The sequence below is a fragment of the Stomoxys calcitrans genome, chromosome 4 (genome assembly GCF_963082655.1).
Source record: "Stomoxys calcitrans chromosome 4, idStoCalc2.1, whole genome shotgun sequence".
NCBI classification, from domain to species: Eukaryota; Metazoa; Arthropoda; class Insecta; order Diptera; family Muscidae; genus Stomoxys; species Stomoxys calcitrans.
Window position 1 is genome coordinate 73983267 of NC_081555.1, and position 17670 is coordinate 74000936.

At 35.7% G+C, this 17670-nt stretch overlaps 1 protein-coding gene across 3 annotated transcripts in view; it reads left to right on the forward strand.

The window, feature by feature from the left end:
* LOC106086292 (neurofilament heavy polypeptide) overlaps positions 1 to 16428 on the forward strand; it is a 30827-nt gene extending 14399 nt beyond the window's left edge. For all 3 annotated transcript variants that reach the window (XM_013250907.2, XM_059368158.1, XM_059368159.1), the window contains 11 exons: positions 5799 to 5954; positions 6030 to 6086; positions 6341 to 6397; positions 8990 to 9046; positions 9111 to 9167; positions 9299 to 9352; positions 11967 to 12233; positions 12641 to 12718; positions 12790 to 12855; positions 15776 to 15850; positions 15918 to 16428. In XM_013250907.2, coding sequence (XP_013106361.2) covers positions 5799 to 5954; positions 6030 to 6086; positions 6341 to 6397; positions 8990 to 9046; positions 9111 to 9167; positions 9299 to 9352; positions 11967 to 12233; positions 12641 to 12718; positions 12790 to 12855; positions 15776 to 15850; positions 15918 to 16325 — 1332 coding nt within the window. In that variant the 3' untranslated portion in view covers positions 16326 to 16428. The remainder of the gene's footprint in view (positions 1 to 5798; positions 5955 to 6029; positions 6087 to 6340; positions 6398 to 8989; positions 9047 to 9110; positions 9168 to 9298; positions 9353 to 11966; positions 12234 to 12640; positions 12719 to 12789; positions 12856 to 15775; positions 15851 to 15917) is intronic.
* Positions 16429 to 17670: the final 1242 nt, after the last annotated feature.

Consider the following 17670-nt stretch of genomic DNA (forward strand, 5'->3'; position numbering starts at 1 on the left):
TGTCTTGTTATGTTATGATATAAGAATTGAATTGAATTGAACGATAACAGCATATCTTCAAGCATGATTTGTTGCCATTGGCTATTCATACACTAATGAGCTCTGCAAAGAAACGATTGCATGGAAATGAGAATTATGGAGAACATATTTCAAAGACTAAGTAAATGCCAGAGAATGTACAATTAAGAGAATTTCTAAAGGTGATATATAAAATGTTTTTATTCTCATTCAACAAAGATAACTTACAAAATGTTGTCTAGCCACATAACGTCATGTTTTGGAGAAAAACTGGCTCGTCAAAAATCAGTCGGTTAGGTTACGAAGGAGTGGCAGTCCTTTACAGACTCACTTAAACAATTTTAAGTCTATTGTGATACCACAGCAGCGACAGGCCAAGGCTTTTGGCGGGAATCGAACCCACTGGTAATCCAAGCACGCTACAAATGCTTGCTGCTTTCTTTAAAAAAATAAATAAAGTTATTGCAATAAGTTCACTATATTTGCTTACAGGTACGATTTTATGATATGGACACTAATATTCAATTTTCTTCCTTAAATGGTAATAGTAAAATAATAATTTTTGCAGTAAAAACTAAGTGGCTGATAAAATAAAAAAAAATTATTGAAATTTTACAAAAAAAAAAATTGCAAAGAAAGTTGAAAACAAAACAAGTCACTATAAATGCACTGAATAGCAAATATATGGAATTTCATTAAAATTGAATAATGGATTGATTTCAATCTTATGTACAATAATTAGCATCCCGGTGGTCCACTTCGCTAACCCCGTTTTTGCTCCCCCCTTTTTAGTGTAGGACTTCCAAAAAATACTGTAGTCACTCAGTTTATAAGATTATGAAGTTTTGTAATAATAGCGTATAAAATTTTAGAAATCTGTCCCCTTCTGTAAATAGAGTACAAATAGTACCAAGAATAACAATAAATCGGAAAAATCATGAAAAGAAGGTGCAGATATTAATCCGTCCCATGCCACTATGGACATACACCTAAGACAGTAATCGGCTTGTTGTGCGCTCTAAAAACTATAAAGTAATCTCTAAAACTGCAAAAAATTAAGTCGTTCAATATAATATATCATGGTATAATTGAATCCCAATTTTACTGCTTTAGCTCAATTCGTAAAGAAAGTACCAATTTTGTATGTTGTAGTGCCTAAATGTACGTTTATGATAAAAAAAACAAAATCTTCTGGTAGCCCAAAATTAATAGTCAAGGTGTATCTGAATCCCAATTTGAAAGATTAAGCATGATTTTGTATGTTTTAGTACCTAAATGAACGATTTAAAACAAATTTTCTAAACGCTCAATATTTACTGTCAAGGTATCCATATCCTAATTTTTAGTGCTTTAGCTCAATTTGTAAAGAATGTACCATTTTGTACGTTTTATTACCTAAATGTACGATTTTGAATAATCTTCTGGTCACCCAAAATTTATAGTCAAGGTGTATTTGTATCGCAAATTTGAGAGCTTTAGCTCACTCCGTGAAGAAAGCACCATTTAGTTAGTTTGAGGACCTAAATATGGGAATAAAAAATATCTTCTAGTTACCCAATATATTCTTTCAAGGTTTCAATTACACCACAATTAATACGTTTTCTTCCACATATCGTATTTTTGTCAAGACTGCGATATTGTTTGTCAAATTGCTTAATTTTGGCGTTTCCCGTTCGCTTTAGGCGAAGATAAGCTGTTTCGTAATATTTTGCATTTTTACCAAAATGTACGAGTTTTGAATGGATCATTTAGTCACCCATTATATATTTACTTTTTCTACCTACAACCAAATTTCAGACCTCTAGCTCCTTTCCTTTATCTACCTACGACCAAGTTTCAGACTTTTAGCTCCATCTGTTAAGAAGGTACCAATTGGTACCAAAATGTTGGAGTTGTGAATAGATTATTTAGTCACCCATCATATTTTTGCTAGTTCTACCTGCATGCCAAATGTCAGACCTCTAGCTCTATCTGCAAAGAAATTACCAAATAGTACCAATTTTGGTACACGATATGCGAATGGTGAATAGATCATTAAGCTACCCATCATATATTTCTTAGTTGTACCTACATGCTAAATTTTAGACCTCTAGCTCCATCTGAACAGTAAGTACCAAATGGTACCAAAATGTACGAATTTTTAATAGAACATTTAGTAACCCATCATCTATTTCTTAGTTGTACCTACATGCCAAATTTCAGACCTCTAGCTCAGTCTGAACAAAAAGTACAAAATGGTACCATTTTTGGTACGAAAATGTACAAATTTTGAATATATCTCTTAGTTATCCATCATTTATTTCTAAGTTGTACCGTCATGCCAAATTTCGGGAATCTAGCTCTATCTATGAAGAAATTACCAAATAGTAACAATTTTGGTACCAAACTTTTCGAATTGTGAAAAAACCATTTAATCGACTCACATATATTTCTAAGTTTTACCTGCATTCTAAACTTCAGACCTTTTAGCTCCATCTGCACAGAAATGGTACCAACGTTGGTACCTTAATGTATGAATCATATTGTTCCTCGTTATACATGCATCCTAAATTTCAGATCTCAAGCTCTATATATAAAGAAAGTGACAAATGGTATCAATTTCGGTACTAAACATACGTTTTCTCCCGTTACCAGTACTATTTTTCCATTTTTTCTTTTCACCCTATCCTTCTGCACCAGATGCCTTTTAAGTCAAATTTCAAAATTTTACCTCTATCCCTCCGCCCTGTACAAAATTCAGCCATTTCGTACTTCTTTGGTACTTTTTGTACCTAAATGTACAGAATTCCAACTCTTTTAGTCACCCAGTTAAGGTTGCCATAGTGTACATAAGTTTCAAAATTCAGAGATCTAGTTCAATTTACCTAAAAAGTACCAAATTGTGGTACTAAACGTACTATTTCTATCATTTCCAGCAAGATTTTCCATTTTTTACCAAACCTCTTTAATTTGAGCCCAAGAACATTAATCTTGCCCTGTCCGTTCGGGCCGAACCATTCCGCACTTTTTAGGTCCTAAACGTACGAATAACAACAAATCCAGCCTTATCCCGTGCCTATGACCCAAGACCAACATTCGTGAAAAATTTCATGTTCTAACTTTGGCCGTTTTGGCTGGGCGATGATCAGTCTTTCAGTCAGCAATCAGTCAGTCACGCAACTGTTTTATATATATAAACAAGCATCACGGTGGTCCGCTTCGTTACCCCCGTTTTTGATACCCACTTTTTAGTGTAGAATTCCAAAAGCCTAGGTAGTCACTAAGTTTATAAGATTATGAAGTTTTGTAATAAATGCGTGTAATATTTCAGAAATCGGTTCCCTGCTGTAATGAAAGTACCAAATAGTACCAATTTACCAAATAACACAATATATATTGTCAAGGTATAAATGAATCGCAATTGTACCATTTTGTATATTTTAGTACCTATTTTGCACTTTTTGGTACCAAAATGTACGAATTTTGAATGGATCATTAAGTCGCCCATTATATATTTCCTTCTTGTACCTACATGCCAAATTTCAGACCTCTAGCTCAATCTGCAAAGATATGGAACCAGTTTTGGTACCAAACTGTATGAATTTTTAATAAATGATTTAATAACCTATTATATATTTCTTAGTTGTACCTACATGCTAAATTTCAGACCCCTAAATTCATCTTGTTACCAAATGTACCCAATTTTGGTACCAAAATGTGCGAATGGTGAATAGATCGTTTAGCTAACCACAAGCCAAATTTCAGACCTCAAGATCCATCTGCACAGAAAGTACAAAATCGTACCAATTTTGGTACTAAAATGTATGTAAGGAAACAAAGACTAAATAATTTTTCGATATCGGAAGGAGGGCGCAAATCAAAAGTGGACCGATCGGAACAATATGGGTATCAAATGAGAGGTTTTGGAGAGTAGATTACGAATATGGCCTCAAAATTTGAGCCTAAGTACCCAACAGGTCGCCCCAATCTCAAACAGACATATTGGGACTCCAATGAAAGGCAATCGGCAGTAGAATACGAATATAGTAAAAAAATGAAGTCAATGTAATAACTGGTTTATCCACCCCCAAAATCCCCTTAAAAGGGCATATTAGCCGACCATGGCTATATGGGCCTCAAATGCTAGCAATTTGGGATTAGATTAGGGAAATTACATTAAAATTTGTGGTAAAACATCTAGATGGCGCTTAATCTCCTTAAATCACCTCAAATAGGTTATTTGACCCATCATGACAATATGGGACTATAATGAAAGGGATTTGAGAATAGAAAAGACAGACAGTTTTGGGGCCAAGTGTTTGTTAGCAAACCCTAAAGCACCCAAACTGAACCTATTTCCCGAACATATCAATATGGGGCACAAATGAAAGGTTTTTGAGAGTAAAGAACAAATTGGATACCTATTTTTAGGGCAAAGTTGCGCAATGCCAGCCCAAAACCAAAACGCCCTTCAACGCGTACATATTTATCGACCATGGCAATTTGGGCTTAAACCTTTCATTTAGGCCAAAATTGCCATGGTCGATAAATATGTACGGGTTTGAGGGCGTTTTGGCGCTGGGAATAGAGCACGAATTTGACAAAAACGAAATGTCTGAGGTACCATCCCTACCTCAACAAGAACCCCACGCAAATGGATATATAGACCAATCACGACAATATAGGGCAATGAAAAGTATTGAAAGTATAGCAAGAAGCTTATATTTGCTTTAAGGGCTAAGACTCTGGGTGGACACCTCACTCCCAAAATACACCTCAAACCGGACATATTTACCCACTACAATACAGGACTATAAAGAAAAGTATAACGGAGTAGAACAGACCACAATAATTCGAATTCGGAATACCTTATGGTCGTTCCATAAAAAGGAGACCGAAACATAAAAAGATAACTTAGTGAATGCAAAGAAGTGTAATTGATAAGAAAGTTGTATTCCATATGGTGTAAAAGAAGGCGCTGTGGAGAGGGCCGGGTTCAGCTATCTGTTAATAAAAAATAAAAGGGGGCAACAAAAACACAGCAGCAATATTCACCAATATTCAAAGAAGAGTACATCAAATCAATCACTCATATGTGGAGATGACACATTTACATGGATATAAGCAGCAGACAAAAGGAGAACAGCATCTGGAAAAACAGCAAATAACTGGAAAACGGCAAATCCAAGTAGGCAGAATCCAAACAAAAGAGAGGCAATCTGAATGTTGATCACTTCACACGCCTGGGTGGTGGCGGCAACATTGTTTTCTTCTTATTCGCGAACAATAAAATAAAATTTTCCGGCAGAAAAAATGTTTACTGAAACAGCATGAAGTCTGCTGAAAATGGGACAGCAGTAATTTGTTGCTAAAACAGCAAACATTTTCTGCAGTTTTCAAATTTTGAAAAGTTACAAAAGGAGCAAAAATGTTGTAAATATTTCAAAAATTTTCATATTCCATCTTACTTGTCAATTTTACAGCATATTGCTTAATTTTTTTTCAATTTTCTACAGTTTGCTTGCAGTTTGCTTTGTTTTTGATCTAATATATGCTTTTGAACAAATAATTAACGACCAAAATTGCCAAATTTTTTATTAAATTATAAAAAGTGCCTCAATTGTTGTTTCGAAGTTCGAAAATTTTGAATGGATTTATTCAAAAGTTCAAAATTTTTCATTTAATATCAGCAGACAGAGTTTGCTGATATCACCAGACAATTTTTCTGGGTGTATCAATATTTAATATTTCTATATAGTGAAGCTTACTTCTTTTTTTCCTTGTTCAATTTTATATTTTAGCCAACTGCAAATAATAAACTGACAAAGAACGTCAAAACTAAATCTAAAGTACTATCCAAGGCTCCAGATTCCAAAAAGGAAAGAACAATAAAAAAGAATATCAAAATCCCCAAAAAGACAACTAAACAAAACTCTTTAGACAAAACAAAATCTAAGGTAAAAACTAAATTAAATTAATTCTAGATTAACAATTTATATTTTTAATCGAATTGTCTTCTCTTTATATCCTAGAAAAAGGACCTTGATAAATCGAAGAAAAACTTAAAATCCAAGAATTCAAAACTTAAAGTATGTATTAAAATTTATTATAACTAACAAACATTTTTAATCAAATAGGTCGTTTTAAATGAGTTTTGTAAGAAATTTTAAAACTTGTTAGAACATTCTCGGAATACGACTAAAGACATTAGTTTTTCAACTCTGAACATATATCTCCAATTACTATAATAGATACATTTAAATTGATAAATAAAATAGATTAATATTATTGTTTAAACAATTATAATTTATTTTATTTTATATTTTTTTTTATATATTCTCAGAAAAAAGGTCTAAAAACATCGAAAAAGGATTTGAAGTCCAAAAATTCCAAGCTTAAGGTATGTATCTCAAAGAAGTCTAGACAAAATTCTACACCAAAAGAAATTAGTTTGGTGATTTCAGCAAACAATGTCCGCTGATTTTTATGTTCCTCTAACGACACTTTGTGAAAAGCCATACATATGAATTTATTGTTGTTGTGTCTGCTGATATTTTAAACCCAAAAAGATTATTATTATTAGATTATTACAAGATAATGAAAAATTCAACAAAATTTTTCACCATATAGTCCTAACATTACAAGCAAGGATTGAATATACAAAATTTTTAAAATATTTTTAACAAATTTCTCTAAATGTGCATGTACATTTAGAGAAAATAAAAATTTTTATTATAATTTGTTTTATAACTTCAACATACCTAGCTCCACGAAAAAACGAAGAATTGAGGTTTTGGAAAATAGGTTAGGTTAGGTTATGTTAGGTTAAAAAGAGGGTGCTGATATCAATCCGCCCCTGCCACTATGGATATCCACCTAAGCCAGTAATCGGCTTGTTGTGCGCTCTAAAAACTACAAAGTAACCTCTAAAAAGAAAATTTTTATTTAGGAATTTCCTGTCACTTACAAAATCCTTAATTGTTTTCAATACCACTCCCCTACGTTGGTTCATGTCTGGAATTGCGTCACCACTAAACGGTATCTGTTAGACGCGAAAGACGGGCAATGACAAAGGAAATGCTCCAACGTCTCATCATCTTTCCCGCATGCCCTACCCATGATGTCACTTGCCGCATCGATTTTACATAAGTGAGCTCGTAGTCCTATGTGTCCCGTTATGATACCAATAGCTATACTGACCTCCTTCTTGCTTCCTTTCAGTAATAGGCTCGTCTTTTCACGATCTGGATACCCCCATAGGATTTTCGCTGTCCTACCGACAGTTTCGCTGTTCCACAATGTTGCATGCGAATTCGTCATCCACTCCCTTAACTCGGACTGCGTCGACCCGAAAGGCTTCCGCTAACCAACGACCTTGAGCCCATTAAAACGCTTTTCTTAATCGATTTCGCTGAAAATTGAAAAAGCGAGTTGTACTTGGCCCCCATATTCAAATCAAAATCAACTCAGCGAAATTTATTATTTAAAAGAATAAAAACTATTGCTAAAATAACATTTTTTGTTTGCTGAAAAAGAGAAAGCAGAAATTAGTACTGCTGCTTTAGCAAACATATCGTATTGCAATTTCAGCAAACAAAATCTGCTACTTTAAGTACAAAAGTCTCCTAAAATATTGAAAACTAGTAAAAGCGTGCTAAGTTCGGCCGGGCCGAATCTTATATTCCCTCCACCATGGATCGCATTTGTCGAGTTCTTTTCCGGGCATCTCTTCTTTGGGAAAAAAGGATATAAGAAAAGATTTCCTCTGCGCTTAGAGCGATATCAAGATATGGTCCGGTTTGGACCACAATTCAATTATATGTTGGAGACCTGTATAAAATGTCAGCCAATTCGAATAAGAATTGCGACCTTTGGGGGCTCAAGAAGTAAAATAGAGAGAACGATTTATATGGGAGTTGTATCAGGCTATAGATCGATTCAGACCAAAATAAACGCGTATGTTGATGGTCAAGAGAGGATCCGTCGTACAAAATTTCAGGCAAATCGAATAATAATTGCGACCTCTAGAGGCTCAAGATCCCAGATCGGTTTATACGGCAGTTATATGAGGTTATGGACCGATTTGAACCTTATTTGACACAGTTGTTGAAAGTTAGAATAAAATACGTTATGCAAAATTTCGGCCAAATCGGATAGGAATTGCGCCCTCTAGAAGCTCAAGAAGTCAAGTCCTTAGACTTGTTTATATGACAGCTATATCAGGTTATGAACCGATTTGAACCATACTCGGCACAGTTGTTGGATATCATAACAAAATACTTCGTGCAAAAATTCATTCAAATCGGATGAGAATTGCGCCCTCTAGAGACTCAAGAAGTCAAGACCCAAGATCGGTTAATATGACAGCTATATCAGGTTATGGACCGATTTGAACCACCTTTTAAGATTTAAAAGAGCAGAAACTGTTTGCTGTTTTTGCAACAAATTACTGCTTACCTATTTTCAGCAGACTTTCTGCAGTTACAACAAAATCTTTTGCTGTTTTTACCAACAAGTTTCTATGAGTGTAGATAAAGGGTTTCTCATGTTGTATGTCAAAAATTTTTACGGTTATGGTCTGCCAAATGATGGCGAAAACTTCTGACACAGCATCAATCATTTAAAATAAATCCTTTATTTAATTTATAAAACATGGATGCGTATGATTCCTATTTGACAATAATAACCACATACGTCATACGCTACCTTGGTCACCCATGTTCTTTATCACAATACTTGGCAACTAATTAACAAACTGCCAAATCATGGATGTTACGAACTTTGAGTCATCTCTTTTTCAACTGGGCCATAACCGTTCACATACATTATGAGAAACCCTATCATAATATAAAGTATCCATGAGAAGAAATTTACTATCCCTTTGGCTTATGTTAATTGCTGAAGGAATTGTTGCCAAACATTTTATTTTCAAAAGCAATATTTTTACATGTTATCATTAATTTATCGTGATGTTTTCCTTTCATTTGTTTAGGGAAAAGATTCAAACAAAACGGAAAAAGACCCTAAGTCATCCAAATCTAAATCTAAAGTATGTATGATTTAAGTTTATAATATATCAAAATTAACTGAAACTTGGTGGAAAATAATTATAGGCAAAGGATTCAGATAAAACTAAAAAGGACACAAAACCGAAGGGCCCCAAACACAATGTAAGTAACAATTAAATAAATATATTTATTTGTATTCATATTTAATAATTTCTCCTTGTTCTAATGTGCAACAATGAGATTATCATGTTTTAATTTTAATTCTAATTTTAACCAACTCCTCATTGTTGCAGAAGGAGACGCCTCCTGCAGGCGATGCTGGCCCTGGCAATGGTCCAATCGATTTGGTAAGCATTTGCGTGTTATCTCCCGCTGAGCAAGAGAAAGCAAAATTGATTATAAGTATACCGAAAAACTCATCTCAAAAAGGTCGATCATATCCTTCCTTTAAATATATCATATATTTAATATATCATATTCATACTCATAAATATATCATATTCATACTCATTTAAGGCCCGAATCGTAGTTTTATAGTCGATGGATTTTAAATAAATTTTTCAAGGTTCTAACCCTCAGGTATAATTGTGTCAATGTGTTTTCCAATCCTTGATACGTACCTTTTATACCCCACACCACCACTGTGGTTCAGGGTATTATAACTTTGTGCGTTTGTTTGCAACGCTAAGAAGGCTAGAGCTAGATCCATTGATAAATATACCGATCGGCTTAGAATCACTTCCTGATTCGAATTAGCTATGTTCGTCTATCTGTCCATGTATTTTTGTGATCAAGGTACAGTTCGCATCTGTTGTCCGATTGTCATTAAATTTAGCAAAAGTCCATTTTATGGTCCAAGGACTAACGCTATTGATTTTGGAAAAAGTCGGTTCAGATTTAGATATAACTCCTGTATATATCTTTCATCCGATATTGCCTTTTAAGCCTGTAGAAGCCACAGTTTTGGTGTTTTATATGTGAAAAAAAAAATTCGTCAAAATCAGACCAGATTTAGATATAGCTCCCATATCTATCTTTCATCCGATATGGCCTTTAAAGGCTGTAGAAGCCACCATTTTGGTCCAATCTGTACAAAATTAAGCAAAAGGTGTTTTATTTTAATTTTTTATACGTGTGCAAAATTTCGTTAAAATCGGCCAGATTCACATTTAGCTCTCATATATAACTTTAATCCGATAAGACCTTTTGTACCTTGATTACAAGAATGCATGGACAGACAGACGGACATAGCTAATTCAATTCAGGCAGTGATTATATGACGATCGGTATACTTATCAATGTGTCTACCTCCTCCCCTAAGCGTTGCAAACAAATGCATAAAGTTGTAATACCCTGTACCACAGTGGTAGTGTAGGGTATAAAAAGATCCAATTTTAGGCGTTATTATACCCTCCACCATAAGATGGGGGGTATACTAATTTCGTCATTCTGTTTGTAACTACTCGAAATATTCGTCTGAGACCCCATAAAGTATATATATTCTTGATCGTCGTGAAATTTTATGTCGATCTAGCCATGTCCGTCCGTCCGTCTGTCTGTCGAAAGCACGCTAACTTCCGAAGGAGTAAAGCTAGACGCTTGAAGCTATTTTGCACAAATACTTCTTATTAGTGTAGGTCGGTTGGTATTGTAAATGGGCCATATCGGTCCATGTTTTGATATAGCTGCCATATAAACCGATCTTGGTTTTTGACTTATCGAGCCTCTAGAGTGCGCAATTCTTATCCGATTGGGATGAAATTTTGCATGACGTGTTTTGTTATGATAGCCAACAACTGTGCCAAGTACGGTTCAAATCGGTTTATAAATTGATATAGCTGTCATATAAACCGATCTTGGGTCTTGACTTCTTGAGCCTCTAGAGTGCGCAATTCTTATCCAATTTGAATGAATTTTGGCACGTAGTATTTTGTTATGATATCCAACAACTGTGCCAAATATGGTTCAAATCGGTTCAAAACCTGATATAGCTGTCATATAAACAAGTCTAAGGACTTGACTTCTCGAGCTTCTAGAGGTCGCAATTCCTATCCGATTTGGCTGAAATTTCGCAAGACATTTTTTATTGTTACTTTCAACAACTATGTCATATAAAGTACAAGTCGGTTCATAACCTGATATAGCTGCCATATTAACCGATCTGGGATCTTAACTTCTTGAGCCTCTAGAGGTCGCAATTATTATCCGATTTGCCTAAAATTTTGTACGACGGATTCTCTCATGACAATTAACATGCGTGTTTATTATGGTCTGAATCGGTCTATAGCCCGATACAGCTCCCATATAAATCGATCTCTCTATTTTACTTCTTGAACCCACAAAGGGCGCAATTCTTATTCGAATTGGCTGACATTTTACACAGGTCTCCAACATATAATTTAATTGTGGTCCAAACCGGACCATATCATGATATCGCTCTAATATCAGAGCAAATCTTTTCTTATATCCTTTATTTTGCCTAAGAAGAGATACCGGGAAAGGAACTCGACAAATGCGATCCATGGTGGAGGGTATATAAGATTCGGCCCGGCCGAACTTAGCACGCTTTTACTTGTTTTTGATTAAAAGCATAAATATAATAGGAGTAGTTATTTTGTTTGCTGTTATTTAAATTCGTTCAAAAATTATCAACTTGTTGAAAATTGGTAAAAATTGTACGTTATATGCTTGTTGACTTGAAGAAAAATAAGGTGGTATATAAAATGTTTGAAATGTTTGTGACATTAAACGTTAACATTTTGAAAACAGCAGAAATATTTGCTGTTTAAACAAAAAAATACTTTGCCATTTTTAGCAGACGTTCTGCTATTATAGCAAACATTTCTGCTGTATTTGCTTAGAAAATTCTCTAAGTGTAAGATACAATAGTTCCGTACTAACCAAATAAACTGCGTGCTTACTTATTTTTCAACGTTGCCCATTTTCATTATTTATTTTTAGCCGCAACTTCCAGACCTCGGGGGTAGTCCAGGAGCTGGACCCGGCCCCGGATGCCCTGATTGTTCGGGAGGCGGACCTAGTCCGGGAGGTGAACCTAGTCCTGGAGGAGGCCCAAGTCCTGGGGGAGGATCAATGCCTGGAGGGGGACCAATGCCGGAAGGAGGACCAATGCCGGGAGGAGGACCAATGCCGGTAGGAGAACCTAGTCCTGGAGGGGGACCAATGCCTGGAGGATCCCCTGCTATGGGAAGCGGCGGCAATCCTGAGGTCAGTATTAAAGATTGTTATTTTATTTAATATGACAAATTTTCAATTGAATGTCTGCCAAAGATTTATCATTTCTATTGATTTCAATTATTTCAAAATATTTGATGTAAAACTACTCCATAATGAAAACTTAATAACTTAAAATAAATTAAAAAATATAAGACAACAAAAAATTCCTTTGTCATGCAAACACTACTCAATTGATTGTAAGACAATTCTATAAAAATTTATAAATTGTGTATCTTTGACACAAGATGTGATAAAATTTCCCAGCACATGATTATTATTAATAAAAAAAAAAAATTCGGCAGGACACAAACAATGAAAAATGTTTATAATTAAAATATTAAACAACTATCAAATATCGCACCAAAAATTTTAACATTTTTTTAATACTTCGACATCAGCCTCCTCCACCATCAGTGCCACCCTCAAGTGGTATTGGGACCCCACAACCAAATCCACCTCCTGTTGGTGGACCAGAAGTGAGTATAATGCAAAACGTAACTATAGATAAAATGCAATTATGGTATATTTTTTTAATATTTACACACAGAATCCAGCACCAATTGCGCCATCACCTAACGATTCTCCTGGTCCTTCCTCAAGTAATGGAACTAGAGTGAGTACTGATTATACATAGCCCTAAATTCACATTCACATGGGATTCTACCTTCCACTACTATCACACTTGTAAATCGAGCTCGCAACCAGCTAAACCCCCAATTATTTGAAACGATTATCATATTCGAGTTTTGGATTTCTATATATAAATAGAAGTTCGCTAAAATCAATTGGCCAATCTCTGAAAAATGGGTTTTTTAAACATATTGGTATGGGGCGTAGAAAATTTCACTTAAAATTTAATAACAAAAAATCGAATATATATATTTCTATAAAAAAAATTTTAAGATGAAAATGCCAAAGAAAATTGTCGAAGATTAACTTTTTAGTCAACTTCCTTAAAATTGTGTTTTCCTCCAAAATCTTATCAATTCTCTTTATTTTCTCTTTCGAACCGAGCTTGATGATCGTACGAGAAAATAAATAAATCTGAAGAATAATATTCGCCATAACAAGCAATAAATTTAAATAAAAATTCAATCTCGCATTCAAGGCAACACAAAACGATTGGCATTGTCTTTGCGTTCAAACCACCGACACAGTTTCAAAAGTTGCACAGGACACATTTTAGACCCATGGCTCAACCACTAAAGGTTCTTTCACCGTGCAGCTTACAAAATCTTTTATTGTTTTCCATGCCAATCCTCAAAGTGCCGGTATCTGTTACACGCGAAAGCCGGGCAATGACAAAGGAAATGCTCCAATGTCTCATTATCTTCCCCGCATGCCCTACTCATGCTATCAGTTGCCGCACCGATTTTACATAAGTGAGTTCGTAGTCCTATGTGTCCCGTCATGATACCAATAGCTATACTGACCTCCTTCTTACTACCTTTCAGTAACAGTCTCGTCTTCTTGCGATCTGGATCCCCCCATAGGATTTTCGCCGCCCTACCGACCATTTCGCTGTTCCACAGGGTTACATGCGCATTCGTCGACCACACCCTTAACTCGAACTGCGTCGAACCTAAAGGCTTCCGGTTAAGCAAGTTTATTGACAGCAGTCCTCTGACTTTTACCGCCAAATCGTCTGCCCTTTTATTCCCCCTTACTCCGTTATGGCCCGGCACCCAAACGATGCGGATTTTGCCATCCTCGGAGAAGGTGTCCTACATTGCAAGACTATTCGTGACCTTACCATCTTGGTTGTTAATGCTCTTATGGCAATTTTACTGTCCGTAAGAAAGTTCACATTCAACTTATGAGGCGTAAGTAGGTATTGGTCTAATAACGCTCCTGTAGAGCCAGTGGACTATACTAGGATTCAGGCCCCATTTCGAGCCTACGGCCCGTCTACTTAATGCCCAATATCTGTGAGCCTTCTTCTCAGTACACTTCCAATTCAACTTCCTCTCCAAGAGAGAGGAAGTTGAATTGAAATTGTCTTACTGAGGAAACATGGTGCGTTAAATTGGCCCACCTTCGCCTTCCTAGTGAACAGGCATATTTCAGTCTTCTCTGGATTAACATTAACATAGACCTCTGGGTCTAGCCTACTCATGTGCCATATTCAAGATCCATTAGGCACTTCTGCATAGCTGGTTCGGATCCTAACCAGAGGTTAGCCTGTCCACTTACCTGGCGAAAACATCAGAAAAATTTTTCAGCAGTGATTATACCCTCTTAGTGCTGGCGACATTTGTGAGACCCGGCACAAATTTTTATACCCTCCACCATAGGATGGGGGGTATACTAATTCCGTCATTCTGTTTGTTACTACTCGAAATATTCGTCTGAGACCCTATAAAGTATATATATTCTTGATCGTTGCGACATTTTATGTCGATCTAGCCATGTCCGTCCTTCCGCCCGTCTGTCTGTCGAAAGCACGCTAACTTCCGAAGGAGTAAAGCCGCTTGAAATTTTGCACAAATACTTCTTATTAGTGTAGGTCGGTTGGTATTGTAAATGGGTCATATCGGTCCATGTTTTGATATAGCTGCCATATAAACCGATCTTGGATCTTGACTTCTTGAGCCTCTGTTATGATATCCAACAACTGTGCCAAGTATGGTTCGAATCGGTCCATAACCTGATATAGCTGCCATATAAACCGATCTTGGGTCTTGACTTCTTGAGCCTCTGAAGGGCGCAATTCTTATCCGATTTGAATGAATTTGATATAGCTGTCATATAAACAGATTTGGGGACTTGACTTCTTGAGCTTCTAGAAGGCGCAATTCCTATCCGCAAGACGTATTTTATTCTTACTTTCAACAACTGTGCCAAGTATGGTTCAACTCGGTTCATAACCTGATATAGCTGCCATATAAACCGATCTGGGATCTTGACTTCTTGAGCCTCTAGAGGTCGCAATTATTATCCGATTTCCCTGAAATTTTGTACGACAGATCCCCTCATGACTGTCAACATACGTGTTAATTATGGTCTGAATCGATCTATAGCCCGATACAGCTCCCATATAAGTTGATCTCTCTTTTTTACCTTTTGAGCCCCCAAAGGGCGCAATTTTTATTGGAATTGGCTGACATTTTGCACAGGTCTCCAACATATAATTTAATTGTGGTCCAAACCGGACCATATGTTGATATCAGTCTAATAGCAGAGCAAATCTTTTCTTATATCCTTTTTTGCCTAAGAAGAGATGCCGGGAAAAGAACTCGACAAATGCGATCCATGGGGGAGGGTATATAAGATTCGGCCCGGACGAACTTAGCACGCTTTTACTTGTTTTATTTGTGTTGGCAATTTTATAAATCACTTTGATAACCTAATTCTAAACGATTTTGCACCGAATCCAAACCGGGGATTTCACCGGTTTTAAGTGGCCAGTTACTGGACCCCGGACTATCCATTTGACCGGTGATTTTTCCATTGCAAACGATCAGTTATAATTAACAAAAAATAATCTTCGCATAAATAAGCTTATCAATTTTAATTTGAAAACTTTTTTACAGGAATTAAAGCCAGATCAGAATTCTATCGAAGCAGACAAGGAGACATATTCAAAATCTACTAAGGATTCTTCAAAGGTATATACATAAGACGTTGAAAATAAATATGCAAAAAATTTAATTTCGAAACCCTATTCGTATATAGACTCAAAAATTGAAGGCTATTGAAGATGACGATGACATAGATGTTGAAGACTCAAAGAAAAAGAAGAAGAAGAAAAAATCAAAAAAATCCCAGACTGGTGATGATGACAATGACGAGGAGAATTTCCAATCTGATGAAGGTGAGGGAGATGAAGAAGAGGATGAGAATAAAAAAATTAAGAAGAAAACTAAAAAAGGAAAAAAATCAAGGACATCAAAAGGCGCACAGAGTAACAAGAACGCCAACAAAACTAAAAATGATGAAGTAGATGATTATGAGAATGATGACGAGGAAGTAGTTACTAAAAAGCTAAAGAAAAGAACGAAGAATAAAAAACTTCGTAAAAACCAACAAAAGCAAGAAATTGGCGACAAAGAAGACCCAGATGTTTCGGATGCAGACAATTAATTAATTATTACACATTTTTAATAATTATTTCTATTCAAAAACTATAACTTTATGTTTTTAAATATTCAAATTTAAAAATAAAATATTCATACCCCTCCCTTAATTTGTCCCAAGTAAAGCAACTTCATCACTAAGACAGTTTTAGCATGAGTTGGGCAAAGGCACGTGCCTAGCCATATGGGAACACACAGTATTCATCCCATGAGTGAAAACAATTTATTTTTATATTCAAATGCAAATTTTCCCATGAACATTCCACTAAAGAACACTGGCAAACTTCTCACATATCAATGAGTGCAGTCCGATTCAAGTTTTAAGCTAAATAATAAGGGGCCTCCATTATATAGCCAAATCCGAACGGCGTGCCGCAGTGCGACATCTCTTTGGAGAGAAGTTTTACAGGGCATAGTACCTCACAAATGTTGCCAGCATTAGGAGGGGAAAACCACCGCTGAACATTTTTTTTCTGATGGTCTCGCCAGGATTCGAACCCAGACGTTAAGCGTCATAGGCGGACATGCTAACCTCTGCGCTACGGTTGGTATATTCTACTGGATTTATTATTTTATGGATCCTAAAGCAAGTTATTCTTACTTTCTTTTTCAATAAAATTCTATTTCTTTTAATGGCGGCGCACAAAATATTATGTAGAAAATTATCATCCCTCCTGGGTGGGCTTAGGCTTCGCCGTATAAAAAAACGAAAAATATTAAAAGCAATAGGTAATGGAAATCAAGGTAAGCGTTTGGATATTATTTTCTTGTAGAGAAAAAAATTTAAGCCAATAAGTTCAAAGCGATTTTTGATTTGATAAAAATTCGCTTAGTTATTGATGTTTAAAACCGAAGATCCCTACCGGGTGGGTTTTGGGCTTGCGAAGGTTGACAAGTAAAAAGGCGTTAAGTTCGGCCGGGCCGAACTTTGGATACCCACCACCTCAGGTATATATGTTAACCACCTTTCGTCAAAATCCGGTGAAAATGCGTACCTTATTCCCAATAACAGCTATATCGAAATGTGTTTCGATTTGGACCAAATACTAATAATTACAAGTCATTGTTCAATTGTGAATAACAAAATATTTGTCTTTTTAGTAGCTATATCTAAAAATAAACCGATCTGAACCATATACGACACGGATGTCGAAAAGCCTAACATATGTCACTATGTCAAATTTCCGTGAAATCGGACAATAAATGCCCCGTTTATGGGGCCAAGATTTTAAATCGAGATATCGGTCTATATGGCAGCTATATCCAAATCTGTACCGATTTCGGGCCAAGATGCAGAAAGATGTCGAATAGCCTAACACAACTTTGTGTCCCAAATTTTTGAGACATTGGAC